The following is a 23,168-nucleotide window of genomic DNA, read 5'->3' on the forward strand; positions in this document are numbered from 1 at the left end:
TATATTACCAGGTCCAAGACTTCACCTTAAAAAAAAACAACTTTATTTGAAATGAACAACAACAACAGCTCTGTTTTTACATCTATGCACAAGTTGTGAAGAAATGTGGCTCTAGCATTTGTACAGCAGCTATACAATCAGGACACGGGGAGCAGGAGAAACTATTCACACTCTAATTTAAGGGCAAGGATTTGTTCAAACGTGTTCAAACACAAACGTGTTTTTTGGACAGAATGCGAAGAGAAAAAGCCTGACTTTCTGGTCTTCTTCTTTTCAGCTGTTGTTTACTCTACACGAGACGGTTCCGTTGTACGCCGAGGAAAAGCACCATGTCTAACGTCTCTGGTCGTGTTCAGCTGTTACAATCATACGTCTTAGAATTCAGCTTCTCACTCTGTCTGAACACAGCTGTAAGGCAGGAGATGAGCTGGGCGTCTGGTTCAGCCCTTCAGTTAAAAAGACAAAAACGAGTCAGACATTTTTCCTGTTGTTGACAAACGCGAGTACCTTTTGTAAGAAAGAGTCTTCGGTATAAGTTGAAAAAAAAAAACAACAAATCACTGGGACTTGGATAAATTCCTCTGTTGGTTTGGACTTTGGGATGAGCTAGTAGTTCAGGTAAAGCTGAGAGAGGGTTTAAGGCAGGAATCCACTCGGAGTTATTCTTGGTTCCCTAAACTTCTAATCTGACGGTTCTACCAGAATGAGGTGGAAAAAGACACTCAATAAATAGTTTCTGCAGGTAAAATGACTAAACTTTAAGAGATAAAAGTACAAAAAAATAACCTGAAATGTAAGAGGTTTTTAGGGGAAATCTGTAAAAAAAAAAAATAAACATACCCTGCTTTAATGTTTTTTTTCTAGTACCGCTTCAGTGCTGCTAACACCAACGAGTTATGAGACAAACTTTTTTTCCAAAGGCTCGACTCGGGAACCCGGACTTGTAGTACCGCTTCAGTGCCGCTAACACCAACGAGTTATGAGACAAACTGTTAACCAACAGTTGTCTCAGTCACAGTCTTTTACGCGCTCTCACACACACACACACAAATACAAGTACAGCAGGAGCAGAGGTGAATCAGTGCAGTCTGTCAGTGTTGGTCACATTCTGTCTGTAGGGGCTCAGTCGCGGAGGTCGGACGAAGACGTCTGGACGTGGAGCCATTTTGAAAAGAACTGGAGTTTTTTGGATTCAGATAAAGCTGAGAGAGTCTTTAAGGCATTGATCCACACAGATGGTTCTACGGGACGTTCTCCAGGAGGAGTTTCATCTGAATCCTCGCTCATTGTTTCTCCCTCCGCATTGTTGTTGCTCTGACGTCGCCGCACATTTTCAGGGGGAGGCGAGGGGTCAGAGGTCAAGCTGTGGCTCCGTCCTCTTCCAGCACTTTGTGGATTCCGTTTCCCGGGACGCTGAGAACCGGCTGGGCGGTGCTGCCGCTCAGGTCCCTGATGCTGCTGTGACGTGATTGGCTCTCCAGTCTCTGGGTGGAGCCGTGCGGGGACAGGCTGTCCAGGCGATTGGTGCTGCAGTGTTTGGCCTGCGATTGGTCGCTGAGGCGAGGCATGCTGCCGTAGCCCATCCGCTCTTCTGTAGCTTTGAAACCGGAGGTCGTGTATCTGCGATGTACAACAATTTTGCGTTAAGAGCTGGAAAATTCTATTAACAGTTAAAATGCGATTAAAAACAACAACAACCCCCACCTGCCGTCTCTGGAGCGGTGCAGGCTGCCGTGGTAGCTGCTCATCTTGGAGCGAGCGCTGCGGACGGAGCCGGCTCGACTGGTGCTGGCGCTGGGTGGTTCGTCCAGCATGGCCAGGTGGGTGGAGGAGGCGTGCGTGGAGGTGCCCTGCGTGGAGGTGCCCCGCGACTTCCTCACGATGGGCGTGTTGGGGTCCCTGAGCAGCAGCTGGGCGAAGTCGGGCTCCTGCAGAACCTGACGGCTGTCGTTGACCATCGCGCTGTAGCAGGAGGAGGAGGAGCAGATGGGAGGTAAGGAGAGGGTAACCATAGTTAGCTTTAGTTAGCTTAGCCTTTGCTACAGTGGTGCAGTGTGTCTGCTTTTAAGTTAGCTTAGCCTTAGCTACAGTGGTGCAGTGTGTCTGCTTTTTTTGTGGTTTATGTACAAGGTTAAGTTTTATCACAAAGTAACACGTACTTTTTGCGTCTCTTGCCGTGGAAGAAGCTGGCCCACTCGAAGCAGGTCTTCTTGCTCCCCACCCAGAAGACGGAGGGGATTCCCACGATGAGCATCATCAGGTACTTGACGAGGAACAGGACGAGATCAGGACGACTGGTACTGTCCACCTGCGGAGACAACAAGGACAGAGACAACTAAGACATAGAACCAAAACAGTGTCACATTTTGTTTTTTGTTTTTTTTTTTGAGTCCTCGAGGAGCTTAATCAGAGAGACTCAAAGAGTAACACTGATCTCTGTCTTGCGTCTGATCTGGGAAAATTATATACAGAGAGAAACTAATGTGGCCTTAGGTTTGTGATGAATGAAATCAATGTGTAATGAGATCTCGGTGCAGCTCAGCTGCTCTTTCTGCAGGGCCTCCCTTTGTAAGAAAGCTTGTAAGGAGATACAGTAGCGGCCTCCATATCCACCCCGCCATCTATGGTCTGCACCGGTTTGAAACTAGACCTGAATCCGCAGAAAACAAAACGGAGCACCACCTCAAGTACACTCTGTGCTCAACATGTTTGAAATATTACGCTTTTATTCCAGACTTCCAAAGAGTTCTGTCCCAATTACAACAGACCATGATCCATCTTTTCAGCTGTAGCTTTCTTTCTATACATTTGAGTTATTCACCCTTTAGCAAAAACAGCTACTTTTTAGTGTCTCTTTGTTGTTATTATTCATAGGAGAATTGAACAAAGACAACCCCTTGAACTTGTCAGACTAGTGGGCCCAAAAATATGCAGCACCTGTGTCAGAGCGGGTGTACCCTTACAAATATAAAGTCAAGCCACAGATCGCGTTTAGTTGAAATCCTTTACATCACGAGGAGCTTCCCGTTCAATAACGACGCTGTTCGCTGACGCAAAAAACACGCCCTCAAACCGTGTATGTATAAAAATATAAAGTCTATTGTTTCCCTGAGCACAGCTGCCGCACTGCTGCTTTATTCTGCCATAGCAACAATAACTCAACATGCAGAGACTCACACCCACTCCCCCTCTACCTCCTACACACACACACACATACATTCTCATGTGCAGTCACTCACACACACACGATGTCGTCATGATGGCCTCATTATGAGTGGGCCAGGCACAGAGCCCGGGGCTGAGCTGTCCACTGATACAATCGTTACAGCAGAGAGATAAGAGGTGGAGAGACTGCAGGAGTCACTGTGGTCGTGGTTCACCGAGTGCAACCAACACGGCAGCTCAGAGCTCCAGCTCCATTAGCTACATGTGTTTTATCAAAGTATCGAAACACATTTCAAATATATATTAGGTATATTTAGTTATACGAGTAAATATAAATATATGCTTACAATCATCAACTATAGCTAGCTCATGTTAGCCTGGTCATTTGGAAAGGAGTTTGTCCTGTGTTTACAAATGCCTGTGTTGCGTGTTAGCATGTGTGTTTGTGTGCGTGCGTGCGTGCGTGCGTTTGTGTGTACAAAGTCTGACCCCTCAGGGAAGGTCTTTATGTTTGAGCTTTCTCTCGGTTGTATATCGTGTGTGACAAACACAAACGTGCGGTTTCTCCAACACAGCTCAGTCGGAGTGGGTTGGCTGCAGAGTGTAGTTTTACACCTGTCCGCAGCGTCGTCTTCTCACTACACCATTGTCCGGTGTGTGTGTGTGTGTAAAGAGCACAGGCTCTGCTTTAATTATGATGTAAAGCAGCTCCACCTCAACGACACTGTTTCGCACGCACACACGCAACGTCGTTTCACTGCGCCACCGCGTTACACAATGCGGTGCTCTTTCTTCCATCCTCTACCTCCTAATCCTGTTTGTGGAGCTGGAGCCAATCCCAGGAGTCACCAGTCAAAGGCAGGGTACACTCAGTTGAACAGTTGACCAGTCCATCACAGAACCACGTTTAGACAAAAAAAACATTCACACTCACTGAGGTCAACTCAGAGTGTCCAATTAACCTAATCCACAATCTGCATATTTTAGGACTGTGGGAGGAAACCAGAGAAACCACACACACACTGAGGGAACCTACAACTCCATAGAGAACGACCATCATCTGTTAAAGCCAGTCAGGGTGAGTACTAACTGAGAATTCATGTGAAATTAAATCATAAAGAAATAAACAAACAAAAACCACAATTCCACTATTGTTCATTATTAGCCGAATAAATCATAAAGAAATAAATAAAAACCAACAATTCCACTATTGTTCATTATTAGCTTATTACATTGACAGAATAGTGTAAACTGCACCCCCCTGTGGTGGATAAAAATACAGATCCATCAATGCTTTGCAACCCCTACACTCCCCCCCTCCATTCAATATCGATTCCAGTCCCTTATTTTGAAGGACAGCATTAGTTCAATGGAGAACAGTGCCTCCTGCTGACGTTGGGGGGCACATACAGTCCACGAAACTACAATAAATAATCATTAAAGAAATTATCTGGTACTCGAATTCCGATCAACATCAAATTGAAATCAATAGACAGAACCTGCAATTTCTCATAATTTTTTTTATCATTCACTCAAATGTAAACAAATGATTCAGAACCTTTAAAATTATCCAATAAATCGAATACAATTCTTGTAAATAAAAATGTGTCCATATGGACGTTTGTCCAGAGACCCAGTCCACTTTCAACAACCTGAAAGCACCTTTTTTTTTAACACACACCTCACTGAGTCCCTACATACACCGGACACACTGACCTCCGCTCACAACACTCCTATTGGCCTGATGTAGCACAAACTACGTCTACCCTGGACGTGGAGAGACAGGGAGACAGCTGCTTACATGAGCGGTGACACCCGGCTGTAGGGAACAGAGCGGCAGCAGAGGGACGAGCGTTTAAATTATTCACAGCGCCACCATTATGTTTGCTGATACTGGAGGCTATCAGAGAGGACAGGGACCAGCCGGGGCAACAACGAACAGGAACAGTAACACAAACACACACACACTGATATGCCATTAACAGAGAATGAGAATAAATATTGTCGACTATCTTGGATAATTCTTATTCAGGGTCAACAGAGGTTATCAAATATAATAATTTTTAAAAATATAACATGGCAGTGTTTGTTGTACCTGGTAGGGACAGGGGATGTGGTAGTCTCTGCACTTCTCTTGAACCCAGGTCGTCTCCCAGACTGTCCTGTAGCTGTTCTCGTAGAGGTAGCAGCCCAGAACGGTGAGAAGAGGCACCAGGTAGAGAACGGAGAACACGCCGATACGGATCATGAACTTGACCAACTTCTCTTGGTTCTCCTTCTCCAGTGGGATCTCCATACGGACGCGGTTCAGTGCTGCTATTCCTGCCAGAAGTAAAGCCACGCCGACCTACGAAGACACGACGGAAGAAGAAGGTGTAACGTAAGAAGTGCCGGCTTTTCTTGAGTGATTAAAAACAACGTTTGAAGGCCTAATTATTAAAACTCTTAGATAAAAAAATCTGTGTTTTGGGTGTGTTGGGTTCTCACCACTACGTCCAATCCCATGTAAGAATGTTGGGATGGCCAAGTGACCATAAAAGTGGGTTCTCACCACTACGTCCAATCCCAGCGGGGCCAGTAGGAACCAGCGCAAAGTTGTCAGGTTGTAGAGTCCTACGAAGCACACTCCGCTGATGCTGTCCCCCTCGATTTTGTTCATGGCCAACAGAGTGACGGTGAGGACCCCCGGGATGCCCCAGGCGCAGGCATGGAAGAGGAGAGCCTTCTTTTCTATTGCCTCGCTGCCCCATTTGGGAACGGCAGCCAGGAACCAGGTGATGGTCAAAATCACCCACCACACGCTGCCGGCCATGGTGAAGAAATAGAGCACCATGAAGAGCAGAGTGCAGGCCTGAGGGTTGACAAACGGACAGGATTATCGTCTGCCGTGCAGGTAGAGGAAAAACAAAAACATTTCCAAAGGACGGCGTCTCATTTTCTGACCTTGTTGTGGGAGCCTTGTGTCACAGTTGAAGCCCTGAACCTGCCGGGACTGGAGGCGTTACAGGAGACTCTGTTCTCCAACAGGAACCCCAAGAAGAAGACCAGGGACACCATCATGTAGCACACGGCGTAAAATATAATCGGACGTTCTGGGTAACGGAATCGGGAGACGTCGATGAGGAAAGTCAGGAAGGTGAAGAGCGTGGCCGACAGGCAGACTATGGACACCACGCCGATGAAGTATCGGGCGAACGTCAGCTCTTCGCGCGTGAAGTACATGTTGGAACAGGGAGGTGAACAGTCCCTGACGCCCATGAAGGAGTAGCCAAGTTCAGGGTCGATTTTAAGTTCACGGGGACACCAGAAGCCGTAGTCCCTCTGGACAGAAATGGGAGACTCAGTCGAGTCTGAGCTGGAGAGGAGGTCGACAGGTCGGGGGTAGGACTCATCGCAGTCTGGGAACCTAAGAGGAGAGGAAACATGGTAAGAAAAACGTCATGTTTTTACCCTTATACCACGTATTTGTTTTTATTAAGGGTGGTTTGATGTGATAGAACTTGTCATAGAACGTCACCATGGAAACATTTAAACGTCCCTTCTCAGTTGTATTGGTCTGACTTAGATGGCAGTCAGTGACAAATAACAGAGAACAGGAATGTATTCAAGGAAGTACAAAGCACCTGAGGACACAACACCAGAGTATCATGTCACACTTTACCCACAGATCACCCTTTTAACTGCAACACATTACAGGATTAACAATGGCCGCAACTGGCTCATATAAACTGAAGTAGAAGCAGAAAAAATATTCATATAAAAAAACCCTTCACAGCCTCAAAGTTCCGCCCAGTATCAACACGAAGCATGTGTTTTGTTTTACTGTTTCCTGTCAGCTGGCTGTATAACTCTGCACCGTGTTCGTAGGGGCAGGCTTTAATATATAAAAAATGTTTTTACTGCTTTCACAGATGTGGACCTAGAATTCTCCAGGGGTTTCCCGTTCGTGGACCATCAATGTGCTGGGACAATGTCTGGGTGAGTTACGTTCACGACAGCAGGTGTCTCCGACTGTGACTTCCCTGATGTTACGTTGAACGACGTAATCTACATTTGTTTATTGTTTTTTTTTTTTTTTTTAACGTTGAACGACGTAGCGTCATCTACATTTGTTTATTGGGGTTTTTTTTTTTTTGGTTTTTAATATGTTAATGTAGCCCACAGAGTGAGGGAGAGGTTAGTGGTTCTACCGGTTTGATCCCCAGAGGGAATTAATGGTCTCTCTGTATGGAGTTCTCCCTGTGTGTTCTCTCTCTGTGTTCTCTCTCTGTGTTCTCCCTGTGTGAACTCCCTGTTTGGGAGAGTGATTTCTCTGGTTCCAAAAACACGCAGACTTCAGGTCAATTTAAAGTCCAATTAACCCGAGGTATGAGCGTGCAAGTGAATGGTTCCTGTGTCTATATGTGGCCCTGTGATGTGCTGGTGAATATCCAGGGTGAACCCCCACCCCCCTTCGACCCTGAAAAGGATTAGGCAGTAATGGCTGAATGTATATGTTCAAGGACTGTTTTTGATGCCGGGAAAAACACGTTCGACAACGATCGACATTTGTTGATACATTTGGTGTGAAATTAGCTTCGTCGTAGCTAACGTCTGAGCAATTTAAATTGCAACTCAATTTTTTTTTTTAAAGTTTGATTTTTAATTAGTTACTAGTTTTGTTATTAGATTTCTGATTTAATTATTTTTCGTACTGCTCTTCTCCGGGGGCCATTTAAAGTCTAATTTTATCCACGGTCGCTGTTCTGCTGTTTTATTGCCGCTCCTCCCACCCGAAAGAACATCTGCTTAAATTACTAGTCCGTGCCAAAATAAATCCAGAGAAAGAGAGTGATGAGTGTTTTGACAACCTGTTGCAGTCCATCTCCTCGGGCCAACTGACACCAAACATGTCCATGAGTCTGTAGCAGTCGCTCTTGGCCTGCAGACACAGGCGGCGACAGGGCAGAGTTATCCTTCCGTACTCGCTGCACACCGGGGCGTAGAGGGAGCACAGGAACATCCTCAGCTCTGGGGAACATTGCAGGTTCACCATGGGGTGGAACGGCTGCAGCGAGAGAGCACAAACAAACAGTAGTTTTTTAGTAAAAGTAGTTGAAATAGCTTGGAAAGTTTTTGCTTTTTTCGGAAATTCTGGACGTCAAACCTGTGTTTCTAAATCTGAGGTGCAGACCCCCCCTTGAATGCCATGAGCACAAAGCACAAAGAGATCAGTAGAGCATATCGCTGGGCAGATTTTGAAGATGAGTCTTTAAAAAAACAACTCTGGCCTCTTTCCTATTAATCCCCCTCCACCCAAATCATTTCACATTCCCATTTTCCTCCCATGTTCCGTCCTCTCTAACTTCCACACATCGTCTTCAAGATGAGCAACGAACCCCCCCCCCAACCCCCCAACAAATACACCCACAGTGGGCTTCTTCTGTTGCTGACAGGGTCTTTGTGTTAAGAGGAGGACCAAGCTGTGGCTGAGTGACACGCTGTAGTAACATGATGGGCACTTAAACACAAGAGAGCCTTGCAGCGGAAGTATATTATTAACATGCTAACACATGCACGTACCGGAGGCACAATAACGATCTCGCACCTAAACTGAGCCAAGATGTGGTCTGAGTGCAGCGGCGTCTAAGAGGGAATGCTGTTAATATGCAAATGGGAACGTGTGCGTGTGTGTGTATAACCGAGACAAAAGTCAAACGTGTGCGTGTGTGTGTGTGTATAACCGAGACAAAAGTCCATATTTGATCAATCCTTTTTTATCCAGAATACATGTCTTAACACATAAATTTGCACTTACAGCTCACGGCTGTGTGACTGCGTTAGCTCCACCCAATCTGTCATACAAACACTCCCCACCCTCCCCCAATTTAAAGACAGTGGTCTGTATGACACGTGAGGGGGATGGGAAGTGGGAGATAGGTGTGGAGAGGGGAGGACAAGAAAATGTGTCCCTCGGTTTGTTAGAGACAGCGCTTTCTGACGAGACACTTTAAAACAGGGTTAGAGCTCAGTGTCGAAAAGACGCTGGCGAACATGAACGCTAACGTAGTTTACGAGCAACTAGGATTCGACAACATTATCCAGTTTCTCACAATCCATTTGACAATCACGTCAGTCGAAGAGTTATTCGCTGGTCTGACGCAACGCTGGCATCCGATGCGAAGTTGAAGCCTCCATAAACACATGCCGGGTCTGGAGATGGTAATTTAAGCTCCAGCTGCTTCATGAAACATAAACTGCGTCCCGCAGTGTGTGCAAAAACACAACATGCACCAGCTGTGCACTGGAGCCAAGTTGGATGAACTGTAGAAATATTGGATATAGATTGGGTGTCATTTTTACCATGCCTTACAATGCTTTTAAAAGCAATTTTAAGATGGTATATTTAACCATTTGACACCAATTATCCATCTCCTAGTGTAATTTTGACTGTCACCCACAGGTGGTATCTGTCTGTATAAACATTATCAATGGTCATTATATTTGGCCTTGGGGAGACAAAGCGTCCACATCTCCGTGAGGAATTTGTCACCGCCTGGGTTCATATCCCTTGTCAGTTGACATTAGCCGGCCTAACGGATCCTGGAACCGTTAGTACCGATGGGATCAAGTCCACAGAAAGAGTTCAAGGTTATTTATACCCGCGGCGAAACGCAGAGGGTCAGTTTTAGTGGCTCGCACGCCTGTCATAACTGAGACTCATCAGCCATTGGATCGTGTAATTTCTTAACAAATGGAGTCGTCAGATTTCACCGCGCTTCGCTATTAGGTGACACGATCACCCGCAGAACACTTGTGGCCACATGATCTAAGAAGCATGAGAATACATATACATTTGAATGGATCCATTACTGCAGCGAGCACAAAGCCTGGATTCCATGTTCAAATTAGTGTTAAATTGTGTGATTGGGTTTTAATTCTTGTCTAATTCTGGTTTTAAGTCTAATAGTTCTACAATATCACAAACATCCCAGAAAAAAAAAATATAATTGTAAAGGAAACACTGTGTAATCAATATAATTTTAGGTCAGGCATGGGCAAACTAAGGCCCGGGGGCCGGATGTGGCCCGTGTAGCTTTTTAATCTGGACCGCCAAACTTTTCCAAATTATTATTATTATTTATTTATATCATTATATTTATATACAGTGGGTACAGAAAGTATTCAGACCCCCTTAAATTTTTTACTCTTTGTTATATTGCAGCCATTTCATATTGACATGAATTGTTGACATTTTTGCAGATGTATTAAAAAAGATCACATGGTCATAAGTATTCATTCAGTAAACATGAATTGTTGACATTTTTGCCTGCAACACCCACATTTGCCTAATAGATCACATGGTCATAAGTATTCATTCAGTATATCGTTATACTTCTGCCTTTTCCCTGCAACACCCACATTTGCCTAATAGATGGCGTAGAAAATGATGATTTTTACATGACATTTACATGTCATTTACAGTATCTCAGTCCACACGAACGCTCCATCTCTCTGCTCCTGACCCGGCCCAATTTCAACCTTCGTGATGTTGCTTTTGCTTGTTAGCAGTTTCACTTTTAACATTGATTATAGTTCTACCACAATAAAAGAGGTACAGTGTGACCACCCGGACCGCTGCAGAACAGATAAAGAATCACCATCAAAGCCCTTGTTCAAGTTTTCACAAACTGAGGAGCTTAGGTTTCCACATCCAGGCACAACAAGGTCAAAGAAACCTGAGCGTGCTATTACAGTCCCCGGAGAAGCAACACACAAAGGCACACGATCCTGACGTTCCCCCCCCGCCCAGTCTGCATGATTATGTACTGATTATCCTCCTCGTCACACCCCCACCGCCGCATTTTATGCATCGCTGTCACATTTCTGACTCCGGTCCTGGTACCCTGGCGCACGGGTTCAACCACTATCTAATGGACCTAAAGTGAGTTTGTATCTTTCCCTCTTTCACTCGCCTCTTTCTGCTATGATCCCTGTAGCCACTGACACGCTCCACAGAACACACTCAGCTGTGTCGAACAACAAAGTGAGAAGAGGGGCCGAAACGGATGGATAAGTATCTGGGTTACACCAGGAGATTCTCCACCAGGGATAGAAAGCTCAGCTACCACTTTTCCCATCCACCCTTCTTCAACATTTTTCTATTTATACACTCTTGCCCACTCGCATCCTCCATCTGACTCCAACACCCCCCCTCCCCCCCCCCCCCCCCCCCACCCCCCCCCCCCCACCTCAGCCAAACCATAATGTGAGTGGGCAGGACTGAGCGGGTGGTTGATGGTGGACATACGGCTGCTCTGCCACGCAGTCGGCAGCCTGACACCTACGATCACAGATAGCCCCGCAGGTATTCCTCCCAGTGATGCCGTGTTAACGGCTGCAACTGGGAACAGCTGGTGAACCACTGGTCCGAAGAATGGCTAGGGTTTGTTGCAATGTTGTCAGCCATGTTAAGGAGGATCAAGTATGTAATAGACTACTCTTTTGAATGTTGTGAGCCCCGGGGGGGGCAGTGCGCTAATGTAACTTTAGCTGCAACCGCACTGCTACAGTCATTATGTATTCATTGGATTCTGTTAGGGGATTTTTGATGTCGGAGGATTCCGAAATAATACGCCAATCCAACGCACACAGACATCGCAGTTCAGGCTTTTATTCCTTCTATTTGTATTTATATTATTTCAAATGGAAGATTTAAAAATTGTTACTGCTCAATGACATCTTGGTTATCATTTTCAAAATATGTTTTTTCTGCAGACATTTCTTAATGTTGCTGTACGTCAGTGTTTTTTTCCTTTAGTCAGGGAAACTGTAGAGATCATTATGGTGGTGGAATTACACAACAAAATCCCTCAGACAGACAGAGACACACACACACATATTAAAAAGATGACTGGCAGAGGGATTTTCTCCATACCTGAGGCAACGACTCATTTCCTGACAGGGGAAACAGCTTAACTTTTTAACCCCAAACCAAAAATCCCCTAACTTTGAGAACACTGAGACAAGACACGCAGGTCAATGTAGAGTCATATGTAAAGATCTAAGAGAACCACTGATCTGTATTAAGATAATTAAGTGAATGTTAAAGTCTTTCATAGACAAAAAATCCACCCCCAAAAAATTAATGATTTCATTTACATAAATAATCCCCCCCCCCAAAATTAATGATTTCATTTACATAAATAATATGTATTTAGTTCAGCGCGGGCAACAAGTAATGACCTTGGATTAACCTCTGAGCAGTTTGGGATTTGACTACAGATTTTTAGTGACATTAATTATTAAAACAGCTTTGTCCGTTAAGTCATCCGAGTGTCCAAGTCTGGCTGTTTAATTCTTTGTAATGCTTAAATGATTACTTTTTAATAGAGGCCGTGAATCAGCTGCTTCGATGCAGTGACTTGATGAATCACCATCACGGCCGCCCGGTCTGCGTCGATCTGTTCTCTTATAAACACCGCTCAGTCACCTCTTCCCATCAGCCCCCTCTGCCCTTACTCACTCCTCCCGTTATTTCCTTTTCTCCTCTGCTGCCATTCCAATTCTTCAAATTTCCAAGCTCAGCGCCATGGTGATGAGTGATGCATCACCGGGGAGGAGGAGGAGGAGAAGAAGGAGGAGGAGGTAGAGGAGGAGGAGGAGAGAGAAAAAAAAGAGGAGTAGGAGGCGGCATGGGCAGGAGAGTGGAGTTCGAGGAGGTCAGGGTGCGCGGCGAACGGGACCACCTCCCGGGAGGCAAAAAAAAAAAAGCCTGAGCTCCCTTTGTTAATAGCACAATTGGGAGTGTTTCCTGGGCAACGCGTGAGCCCTAGCATAGGGGGAGGGGGAGGACAAAAGGGACGGGTGCATTGGGTGGAAGAGAGAGAGAGAGAGAGAGAGAGGGGGAGAGAGAAAGATAGGAGGGATGGGTCAATCAAGTCAGCGTGCCATTCATGGCCAAGAAAGGTTTTGAAAACCTGACGCTCTGGCAGAACGTAGTGTCTGGATGTGCGCGCGCACAAACACACACACAAACACATAGAGAGGATGTGGACCAGCGACTTGCTCTCAGGATGTGCTGCTCATTCACTCTACAGCCAATAAACACGGTGTTGGACATTAAATAAAACAAGAGGCTCTTTTATAGCCCGGGTCACGCTGGGTAGGATTTATCAGACCATGTTGTGTCTGCCTGTGTGTGTGTGTGTGTGTGTGTGTGTGTGTGTGAGTGCACTTCTGTGGGCTACATCTTTACTCGCCAACACAATAGGCATGTTAAATGGGCTACTTTTTTAGTGCACTGCAACATTTCTTTTTTCTTTTTTTTTTTAACAGACTGAAGTTTGTTAGCACATCTTTGTCAGCTGTTTTATACACACTAAGATTGCACACACACACACACACGCACGTCACCTTTCCTTCATTAATCCATTCACTCAACATGGCCTGGAGAACCAGGGATGTTCTATACAGCATGCAGTAACAGGACACAGTGTATCTGGGCAGACTGTAAACCTGAGACAAGAGGCTGATTTAATGACATGAGTGGAAGACAGTGAGGTGATTAAAAAGAGATCCCCCGTTTGTGTCGGTGCATAGCAAAGACCACCTTTACATACAAAGGGGAAAACGAACCAACGGCTACAATTTTCAATCTTCTCTTCACGTTTGGAAGCCATTAAAAAAAACAAACTAATTTACTGCTTGGCTTTTGACTTGATGTAAACAACCCAATTCAATTACTATCTTCCGTCTGTCCTGTCTCTAGCTGCCCCCCCCCCCCCCCCCCCCCCCCCACCTCCTCTCGCGCGCCGCTGCCTTCCTCCCCCACACACAAACTCAAGTCACTGAACCCCAGTCGGACACTTTTGCTCTCCATTTCCCAGAAATCGTTTAAGAAACGTATTAAATAAACAAAGATGTAACATGTGTTGCTTTGGATATCTGAAGACATTTGCTATGGCAAGGTTCAGCCAAAAGATGTTTCTCTTATTAAAAAAAACGTGTTCTTCATTATACAGTATATCAAAGATTTTTTTTTTTTTTTACCAGTAATACTAGCTATGATAGACTGTGAATAATCCCTGCTTTCTGATGCTAATTTCATCCACCACAGACTATTTTCATCGAAAATAAATTGAGTCAATGTGGGAAATCAACATCGCTTACACTCATAGGGCTTTTTTTTTTTTTTGCTTTTGTGTTTTTTTCTTTTTAGTACGTCAGGAAGATCTGCCACGCTCCCGCTTATCACACGAGGGTAGTACGGTACCATTATGGCACGGGAAAAAGTGGATTCCCAGCCCTGAGGCCGCCGCGCCACTTCAGCTTTGGGGTCATTGGACGGTCAGTGACAACATACGGAGGATGGATCCACTGAGGTAAATGCTGTATTTGTAAAGAAAAGAAAATGAGTAATGGCTGCGGTAAACACTTATTTATAGTACGTTTATTTCTAACTGTTTTTTGTTGTATTGTTGTAAAAAAATGTATAAATCTGGGTACCTCCAACCTCAAAATACATTCTCCACGTACTTAATATTTTTTTTAATCTAAACTAAAACAGACAATGTCAAATATAGAATGGAACAACTAATCATCCAAAGAGAGCCATACTGCAGTGCATATTTGTATTTTTACAAATTCTCTTAACATTAACATTAAACTAAAAAATGTAAATAATAATTTTTAAATAGTGACGTTTTTACAAATTCTCATAACATTAAAAATTAAAATAACTTAACTATGTTCTAAAAGATTTGAATTTTTAAATAGTGACAAAGAGATGGCACATGAATCCCAACTTGACCTAAATCGTTATTATAATCAGTTAATGTGATGATGATTTATAGTGTGGTTGTTTTTTTTCCCCTCCAAACTTTAAAACACATTAAAAAGTCGTTATAAAAGCAGGACGAGAAAGAAAAACAAATCCAAAAAAAAGACAACTCTTCAGGGGGTTCGGACAAAAAGCTCATTAATGGCAGGAGTTGGTTCACATCCAACTCTTGGCTTCTCCGTGATGCCGGGCATTCATCATCATTATCAAGGCTATTCAGTGGCGCTAATTCCCCTTTAAAATCAACTGTCAATTCTTATTTGGCTGCACTCAACATGGTGCAGACTTTAAATTCTCCCATGAACTGGATCTTGGCTGTATTAAGACCAAAAAAAAAAAAAAAAAAAAAAAAAAAAAAAAAAAAAAAACAACAAGAAAACAGACCCCCCCCATTGGGGAACTAAGTGTTTGCATCCTCTCAACCTGTGTTTATTTTCTTAAGTTTAAAAAAGGTAACATCTCCCAGAAAACAGAGTAATTCCAATGCAACAATAAGAAACGTCTTGTTTGGGGGTCAGGAATCCCAAATAAAGCAATCAGAGGGTGAAGTTTACCCCATTTACCCCAAGAACAGTGGACATTATAGTAAGTTCTACACGTTTCTAATTCGCCATTGACATTGTCACCTTGTCAATTGGAAAACTTTTGCACAAGTTACAAAATCTCCCATACTGCAAGGTATTCTGTTTGTCACATCTTCCTCAATGACAGGAAGACTGCTCTTTTAATGTCTGTCAGCACCATAATTGAGTTTCTGCTAAATAGCACTGTCACTGTGCAGCAAAACACCATTATTGGCTGGTCAGCAAACGTCAGTTACTGTAATCAGTGTGTACACCATGAACGATTACACACTGAAGATAAATGACATCAGAGCCACAACATGTTCTTTTTGTGAAACAACAACCACTTCGATCACTAATGACAGCTAATCACTGCTGATGTCTTTATAGACTTTGGTCTTGACTTGAATGTCATATTAGCTTAGCAACTGCATTGTTGTCATATGTCATCATATTAACGTCACATATATTTATAATTACAGTGTATATATTGTGAAATAATATACGAGTAATATATATATAAGTCGTATATTATATAATATAATATATATTATAATATATATTATAATATAACTATTATAATAACAGTTTTGCTGGAGATATTTAAATATATATATATATATAAATATATATATGTCTGTATATATAAGTCTGTATATATATACAGACTTTACTAGTTTATGTATCAGTAGACAATAAATATACTTACAAGAGAGCAGTAAATTACTAATATACAGCATGAAATTTTAGAGACCAGAAAAGAGGCGTGACAGACCTCAGAGCCATTAATGTGCCTAAAGTAATTAAATAGAACGTAACAGTGCTCCACAATCTGGTTTGGAAACACTGATAAAGGTTAGAAACCTTTTTTTTTGTTTGTTTAATTTTTGTTATTACGACAAGCATAGACGACAGAATTTATAAAACAGCGCACTTTACCTCCATGGCGAGAGCAGCAGTCTGTTGGTCGTAGTGGTTCAGCACGTTGGGCATGAAGGTGGAGTTGTAGGCCAGACCCTGACACATGCGGAGCGTGATGGGCTCACACGTGAACAGACTGTGGCTTCCTGCCGCAGCATCCATTGGAATGGCGACGCAAGCTGTCAACATGGACACCGACAGCACCCACAGCAGATCCATGACGGGTCCTCAGAGCAGCGCAGAACAACCCAGTGATGGCAGGTTAGGAGAAGTGCGTTAACCCTGTAAGCATCTAGTTTTTTCCCCCCCGAATCTTAAGGCTTAAGAGCGGCCTGGTAGATTCCTTCTGGAGTTTAGATCACAGAAAAACAGCGCGACAGGACCAGCAGAATCCAACGATGCAGCCATGGCTGACACTGACGCCATCCATCACTACAGCGATTGTGGATTGAGAGTCTCACAAGACCTCCATCACCTGAGAGACACTGTGCTCTTTTGGAGTAGGTAATTGCTCACAGGCCTCCTATCATCTCCTTCCTTGATGGACAGCAATGATGCCTTAGAGAGATTCAGATTGAAAGCACCGATAGACACAATGTCTACATCAAGATCTGAAAAAAAAACAAAGCAAAAATCCTAATGAAACACAATGGCTAAATGATAAATGAAACAAAAAAACACATCATTTAGTAATACAGATAATACATCATTTAGGTGATGATGGGCTAACTACTGCTAATACATCATTTAGGTGATGATGGGCTTTGCAAATTAATTACGGATTAATTAAGGATTAGCAACAATAATTATATTCAATATTATACTGCAGTAAATACAGCATTGAAAGTAAAAACGTAATTTAATTTTAAAAACATACATAAATGCCTTATATGTGTGAATGAACATCTTGTTCTATATTGTACCGCCATGCTAAACTAATAAAAAAAATCAATTGATAACTGAAAATTGTTAAATGTCAAATTTAACACAACTACTGTATTGTATTGGTCAAATATTAGTTGCTTCAAGTCTTCAATATTTAGTACGTTTCAATACTACATGGCTACACGTGAATTATACTTTAATATCAGTTTATATTTAACACTACACTTACAATTGAGAAAACTTTACTTTTGTAATTTATGTTACAAATGTTGTATTAGGTCTACATGTATTTTTTTAAATAATTATATTTTAGACAATTATCCTATTGCTTTTATCAAAACAAGTATTTACTTCATGTAAATAAACATTCCAGTCCTTCACCATTATTCATACTCATTTTTATTTTTTAGTTTATTTCCTTTATTTTGTCCAGCATACAAAATACAACGATTACGTTAAAATCGCATCGACTTTTATATCAGTCCACACCCATGCACTAATAACATTACCTTTACCGATCATTGAGAAAACCACGTAACTGGCTTCCACATACACGTTTATTTTTACCTAATAAACGCGCCCTTATTATTATTATTTTTAATTATTTTTGAAATGTTTTAAAAGGCAGTTGTTGCGATTATGTGTTCGTGTACCTGTGCGTCATTCCTAACGGTGTTCCTTCCGCGGCTGCACATTAAAAACACACGTTTACTGCTCATGACTAAACAGGTTTTACAACAAAAATGAACGAATGTTGTTTGTCTCCTTCTAATGCAACTCCGTGCCTCTCCGTAAAGGCAAATACAAATGACATGAGACGCAGCGCAGACAAAAGATGACGGTTACTTCGTGACTGATAGTAACCGTGGCAGATCTGACGAGCTGCTCGGCGTAAGAGCTCATCGAGCCCAGCCGGGCGGTACCGGAGATATTGTGCGTTGCAAAAAAACAACATGCAGGTGTGTTAAACAGGTCAATGTGGAACAGTTTTACCTGATTGCTGTGGTCAATATTTACGTGCAGCGTCGACGTCTACGCCGGTTCTCCACCAGTCAGCAACAATGACTGACCGTGCCTCTCTCCACCAGCTGCACCTCCTCCTCCTCCTTCTCCTCCTCCTCCTCTGTCCTCCTCCCTCCTTGTGCCGGCACCCTGCCCAGAGTCAAGCGAACCACTGGTTTTCAAAATAGCTTCCCCTTTTTCATTTCAAAATAAAAGCATACGCAACACTTGCGTCTCTTCGGCTAAATCGTTGTAATGTTGAATATTTTGTCGATTTAATATACAAAATGAAAAAAAAAACAACAACAACGGTGTTGTCTTAAGTATTTTGAGAGTTTTGAGAAGTTTATATCGATTTTAGGAAAAAAGGGCCCTGATTTACCAACTGTCCTTTGTGCTGCCACATTACCAGGACAACGTGAGTGATAGCATTACGGTTTGTCGTTTAGAGGTCGGCTTTTTTTTTTTCGTTTCTAAGTGTATGGCACAAATTACGGTTTGTCGTTTAGAAGTCGGCATTTTGTTTTTCTTTTTCGTTTCTAAGTGTATGGCACAATAACATGAACATAGGGTTTCTGGAGACAAAAAAAATATATTTTATTTTAAATACCTTATATATTTAAAACCTCTGGACACAGTATCCCAGCCACCCATTTAACACAATAATGACAATAGTAAAGTTTACAGTAAAAACACACACTGAATGATAACTCTTAACATCAAAATATGCTGTGGCTCTTTTTATTTTATTTTATTTTGAGGACAGAACTGCTGGCAGGTTTCCAGTTGCGATCTGCCTCTGTGGTTGTAGCTTGACACTCCTGCCACCCACCCTTTGCCCCCCCCTCCCCCCCCCTTCTTCTTTCACAGCAGGTTTTCTGCCTTTATTGCAGTAATCATCTATTCCAGCAAGAGCAGCAGGACCTGCTACTGTTGAATAAAGAACTTCTCACGCAGGGTGATATAGAATAACATGTGGGCGGATAAACATGTACAAAAGCCGCCGAGAAACACACAAAAATACTACAAAACACGGCTAGTTCTATCTATCTATTTTTTCGCAGATGCCATTTATTTCATTTGACCTTTAATTCTGTTGGTCAATACTGGATGTAGGGGCGATAGCACATTTATAAGATGGGTCTACACAGAAAAACAATCAGTCGGGTCTATTTTTCTGCAGTATCACCGTAGCCAGAGCAGCTGTTGTCTACAGTATTAGCCGTGTCAGGCCTTCTGCTTCGACATTTGTCATCGTTAGAGCAACTGAAGACTGCACACTCCACACTCCAGCATGGTTTACTTTGCAGTGACTCCTCCTCCTCCTCCTGTGCCTGACAGGCTGTGACAATCTGTGCGTAACTATAGAGACAAGTAAACTGTACACAGGGAAGAAGGGAAGAGAGGAGAAAAGTAGGAGTTTGGCACAGAGAAACAAAGAAAGGCATCAGGATACGTAAGTTTAAGACCTGGATTTATGTCCTTTTGTCAGCTGAGAGAAAGTAATGGTGAGTCCAATACTATAGAATAGAGTTTTACAGCCAGTAGTGCATATTTGTTCCTGTCTCGGTGCTTAGGGTACATGGAAACATGGGAGATAAGAACATTTCATGATGTCTTACTTTTTTCATTTTGTTCATTTAAGCTAAGATTACAGCTCAGCTAAGCTTAAAGCTAAGCTAAGCTAGCTAAGCTTAAAAGTGCTTGATCAGATGTACTGTATATTGTTGATAACCTGACATTACACAAACAAAGTATGGGAAAGAAAATACATTACTTTTTTGTTTGTTTACTGTAGCTCTTCCGTCACACTGTGACAATAACAACCTGAGATGCCACAGGAACCGAAGTCACCGGCAAACTGCAGCGGGATGCAGACAAAAATGAGCGCCTGGACTCCTCTGAACCACCCTGCTGCAAACATCAAGGTCAACTTCACTGACTTTCTAGATTGGCAATTTTATAAGCAACTAAATGTCATGACATAACAATACAAAATACTATGTAGCAGTAAAAAAAATATATAAATACATTTCAGGATTTTAGTCTTTACCTTTCCCTATGATTCAATGTACCTTCTGATTTATTGCATGTATTTAATTGATAAAGCATAATATTATAATTTTCTTTTTCTTTTTCAGATATTTGAAGAGCGACAGACGTTACTGTCCAAATGGGTAAGTAAGTTCAAACGCCAACAATAGCAGAGAATAAATACTATCATGGATGGTTACTGTGCACTGGTTATGAAATAGGCTGGTTTACACAGAATAAAATGTAAATCATTAACAATAAAAATACTTTAAAAATACACATTTCATTTTACCCAGTTTGACAGGTGGTCTGACAGCCAGAGGAGGGCAGTGCTGCAGACATTTGTAAAGAGCTGCTCACGAGAACAACTCAAGTTCCTGAGCCTCATTGTGAGTAGACGGCTCCCCCTACAGGCTGCAGACTTCACCTGCGAGCTGCCTCGAGCTCTCAGCCTCTACATCTTCTCCTTCCTGGACCCCCGTAGCCTCTGCAGATGTGCCCAGGTATCCAGACTGAGCAGCGTTGTGACCTGTGGGCCAGTTGACGCATGTGAACCTAACCTAACTGAAGTACTGTGGACAGGTGAGCTGGCACTGGAAGAGCATCGTGGAGTTGGACCAGCTGTGGATGCCCAAGTGTTTGAAGTTGAGCTGGTGCATCAGTCACTCGCCGACGCCTTTTGAGCAAGGTGTCTGGAAGAGACATTACATCCAGACAGTGCAGGAGATGCGACTACTTCGACATAAGGTGATGATCCAGGATCAGTACGTTGGGCTGATGTCACAGAAACGTAGCAAATGTCTATGAGAAAATGTGGCTTTAAATTCTTTCCCTTTCTTTAGACTGCCACATTTATGCCCCAGTACGCAACTCCTAATTTAGCAACAATCAACAACAAACATAAAGACCAATCACACGCAGCCTCACTCCATGAGGGGCGACAGGGGTCTGCTGCCCAGCCAGCCAAAGAGGGCCTCAGGTACGGATCAACCAAAGCCAAGCCGCAGAGCCAAGCTTTGCCTCCATGGAGACATTCTGACAGACGTCCCAAGGACACGCTTCGCTTCAACTACCTGGACAACCTGAGCCCTGCAGACCACCGGCTGAAAAAGTAAGACAGCACCAATAAAACATTCTGATGTTTGCTTTCTGCAAATCAACTTTTCAAAATAAAATAGAAAATGATAATTCTGAAAATCAACTTTTCAAAATAAAATAGAAAATTACTAGAGTCTGTAGTGTGCAGATGCGCTTGATGTTTTATATCCCAAACATAGCAGCAAAAATGGCCTGCAATGTTTCGTTTCATTTTAGTCTTTGAAATGCAGCATTTAGCTATACATCCCATAAACAAGTCATTCCATAAATGCTAACTGGTTATCATTTCCACCTCAAAAATGAAAAAAAACCAACAAAACAAAACAATTTTTTTTTCATTGATGTTTGATACTTTCTGCTGTTTTTGCAGCCACATCAAAAGCACATCCCTCAGCTACGCAGGAAACCCAGTCACGGCAGAAGAAGGCCGCAGAAAATCCCTGTCTGAAGCTACTTACAAACTCCGCAAAGCCAAATCTATGGTAAGCCCCGCCCCATTCGTCACATCCACAGTCAGCAGTGACTGTGACCTCACGTCTGATTCGAAGTGAGGCTATTGAATGTGCACAATTCTCTGTAGACGCCACAACCAGAAGGCATTATACATAATGGAGAGGGGTTTACACCGAGAAGCTTGTTGTTAATGCGCCGCTCTGAGTGGGAGGTGATGGAGAGGAGGAGATGTTTAAATGTAGCTGAGAGTACAGTTTGAGAGAGACAGAAGGGGTGAGACAGAGGACACCCAGGCATTATAATCTGAGGTAATAAATATGCAATAATTAACACAGTAATCAAAGTCTGTTGTTCTCTTTCAGATGTTTTTAACTTCCAACTACAGACCCCAACATTCTCCTACTCCCGCCCCACCTACTCATCATCCTCAGTGGGCATCATCAAGTAACGGCCAACCCAACACAGAGGAAGGCGCTAAGAGCCTTCTGCATTCAGCCCACTGGAACGCTGGGATGCGTCCAGGCCCCATAAGATCAGCTGTGCCTCAGCTGAGTGCGGCGGTGCTCCGAGCATGTCAACGCTCACAACGCAGCTCTCCCAGTTAGTGGAAACAGCGTATTTTTTTCTCTCAGTGTTTTCACCGCTCTTTCAGCTCCATTTTTATTATTTAAAAATGTATACCTACACTGTCACTGTACAGGCTACCAAAGAGTAGACAGGTTTATAATATAGAATTTCACGAATGATAAATTACACACACCTGCTACCATTTATCTCGTTAATGTTAGCAACAGTATGACCTTTTGACCTACAGTATTTTGGTTCTTTTTTTTGTTATTTTTTCCATGATCAATTTATACATTTATGAATAGTATTTCATTTTTTTTTAATGATTCAAAAAGTTTTGACACTGTTTTATTCATTAAGTCTGATCTATTATTAATGTAATGGGATAAGCTGATAGTTCAATATTTTATTTGTAAAGTCTGTCATCGTGTAATGTACATGTTTATCATATATAATTAAAAACGCAAATGGATACTAACAATATAATTATGTATATTCATCAAGTGACTCTCTGTATGTGTTTGAAAACCAGCCAATTAAATACCTAATATTTTATATTTTTATACAATTGTTTTTGTGTTATTTATTTAAAAAAAAAATCACAGGACTGTTGATGTCTCACGCAAGATATATTAGTCTTGCATTTTAAGGCATTTTGG

At 42.7% G+C, this 23,168-nt stretch overlaps 2 protein-coding genes and 2 long non-coding RNA genes across 5 annotated transcripts; 3 read left to right on the plus strand and 1 right to left on the minus strand.

The window, feature by feature from the left end:
- Positions 1-913: 913 nt before the first annotated feature.
- Positions 914-18,553, minus strand: fzd3a (frizzled class receptor 3a). Its single transcript, XM_008337166.3, has 9 exons — positions 18,349-18,553; positions 16,489-17,081; positions 8,016-8,212; positions 6,109-6,571; positions 5,717-6,016; positions 5,261-5,512; positions 2,160-2,308; positions 1,705-1,962; positions 914-1,620 (listed from the first exon to the last, which is right to left on the minus strand). The coding sequence occupies exons 2-9, from the start codon at positions 16,687-16,689 to the stop codon at positions 1,359-1,361; spliced, it is 2,082 nt and encodes a 693-aa protein (XP_008335388.1). The 5' UTR covers positions 16,690-17,081; positions 18,349-18,553; the 3' UTR covers positions 914-1,358.
- LOC103398518 (uncharacterized) lies at positions 3,659-5,971 on the plus strand. Its single transcript, XR_523510.2, has 3 exons — positions 3,659-4,243; positions 5,450-5,545; positions 5,834-5,971. It is a non-coding gene; the product is annotated as an uncharacterized LOC103398518 (long non-coding RNA).
- LOC112486547 (uncharacterized) lies at positions 6,461-14,842 on the plus strand. Its single transcript, XR_003049007.1, has 3 exons — positions 6,461-6,591; positions 7,077-7,143; positions 14,366-14,842. It is a non-coding gene; the product is annotated as an uncharacterized LOC112486547 (long non-coding RNA).
- Positions 18,554-19,227: 674 nt separating the features above from the next.
- fbxo16 (F-box protein 16) lies at positions 19,228-23,072 on the plus strand. 2 transcript variants are annotated; one of them, XM_017030749.2, is made up of 8 exons: positions 19,228-19,813; positions 20,156-20,285; positions 20,499-20,534; positions 20,688-20,894; positions 20,974-21,138; positions 21,234-21,502; positions 21,860-21,971; positions 22,305-23,072. In XM_017030749.2, exons 2-8 carry the CDS (start codon positions 20,190-20,192, stop codon positions 22,545-22,547), a joined length of 1,128 nt encoding a protein of 375 aa, XP_016886238.1. In that variant the 5' UTR covers positions 19,228-19,813; positions 20,156-20,189; the 3' UTR covers positions 22,548-23,072. The 2 variants fall into 2 exon arrangements, with proteins under 2 accessions (XP_016886238.1, XP_008335389.1); XM_008337167.3 differs by having other exon boundaries at positions 19,229-19,865.
- Positions 23,073-23,168: the final 96 nt, after the last annotated feature.

Source organism: Cynoglossus semilaevis, unplaced genomic scaffold, assembly GCF_000523025.1.
Source record: "Cynoglossus semilaevis isolate Cse_v1.0 unplaced genomic scaffold, Cse_v1.0 scaffold419, whole genome shotgun sequence".
In the NCBI taxonomy this organism is placed as follows: Eukaryota; Metazoa; Chordata; class Actinopteri; order Pleuronectiformes; family Cynoglossidae; genus Cynoglossus; species Cynoglossus semilaevis.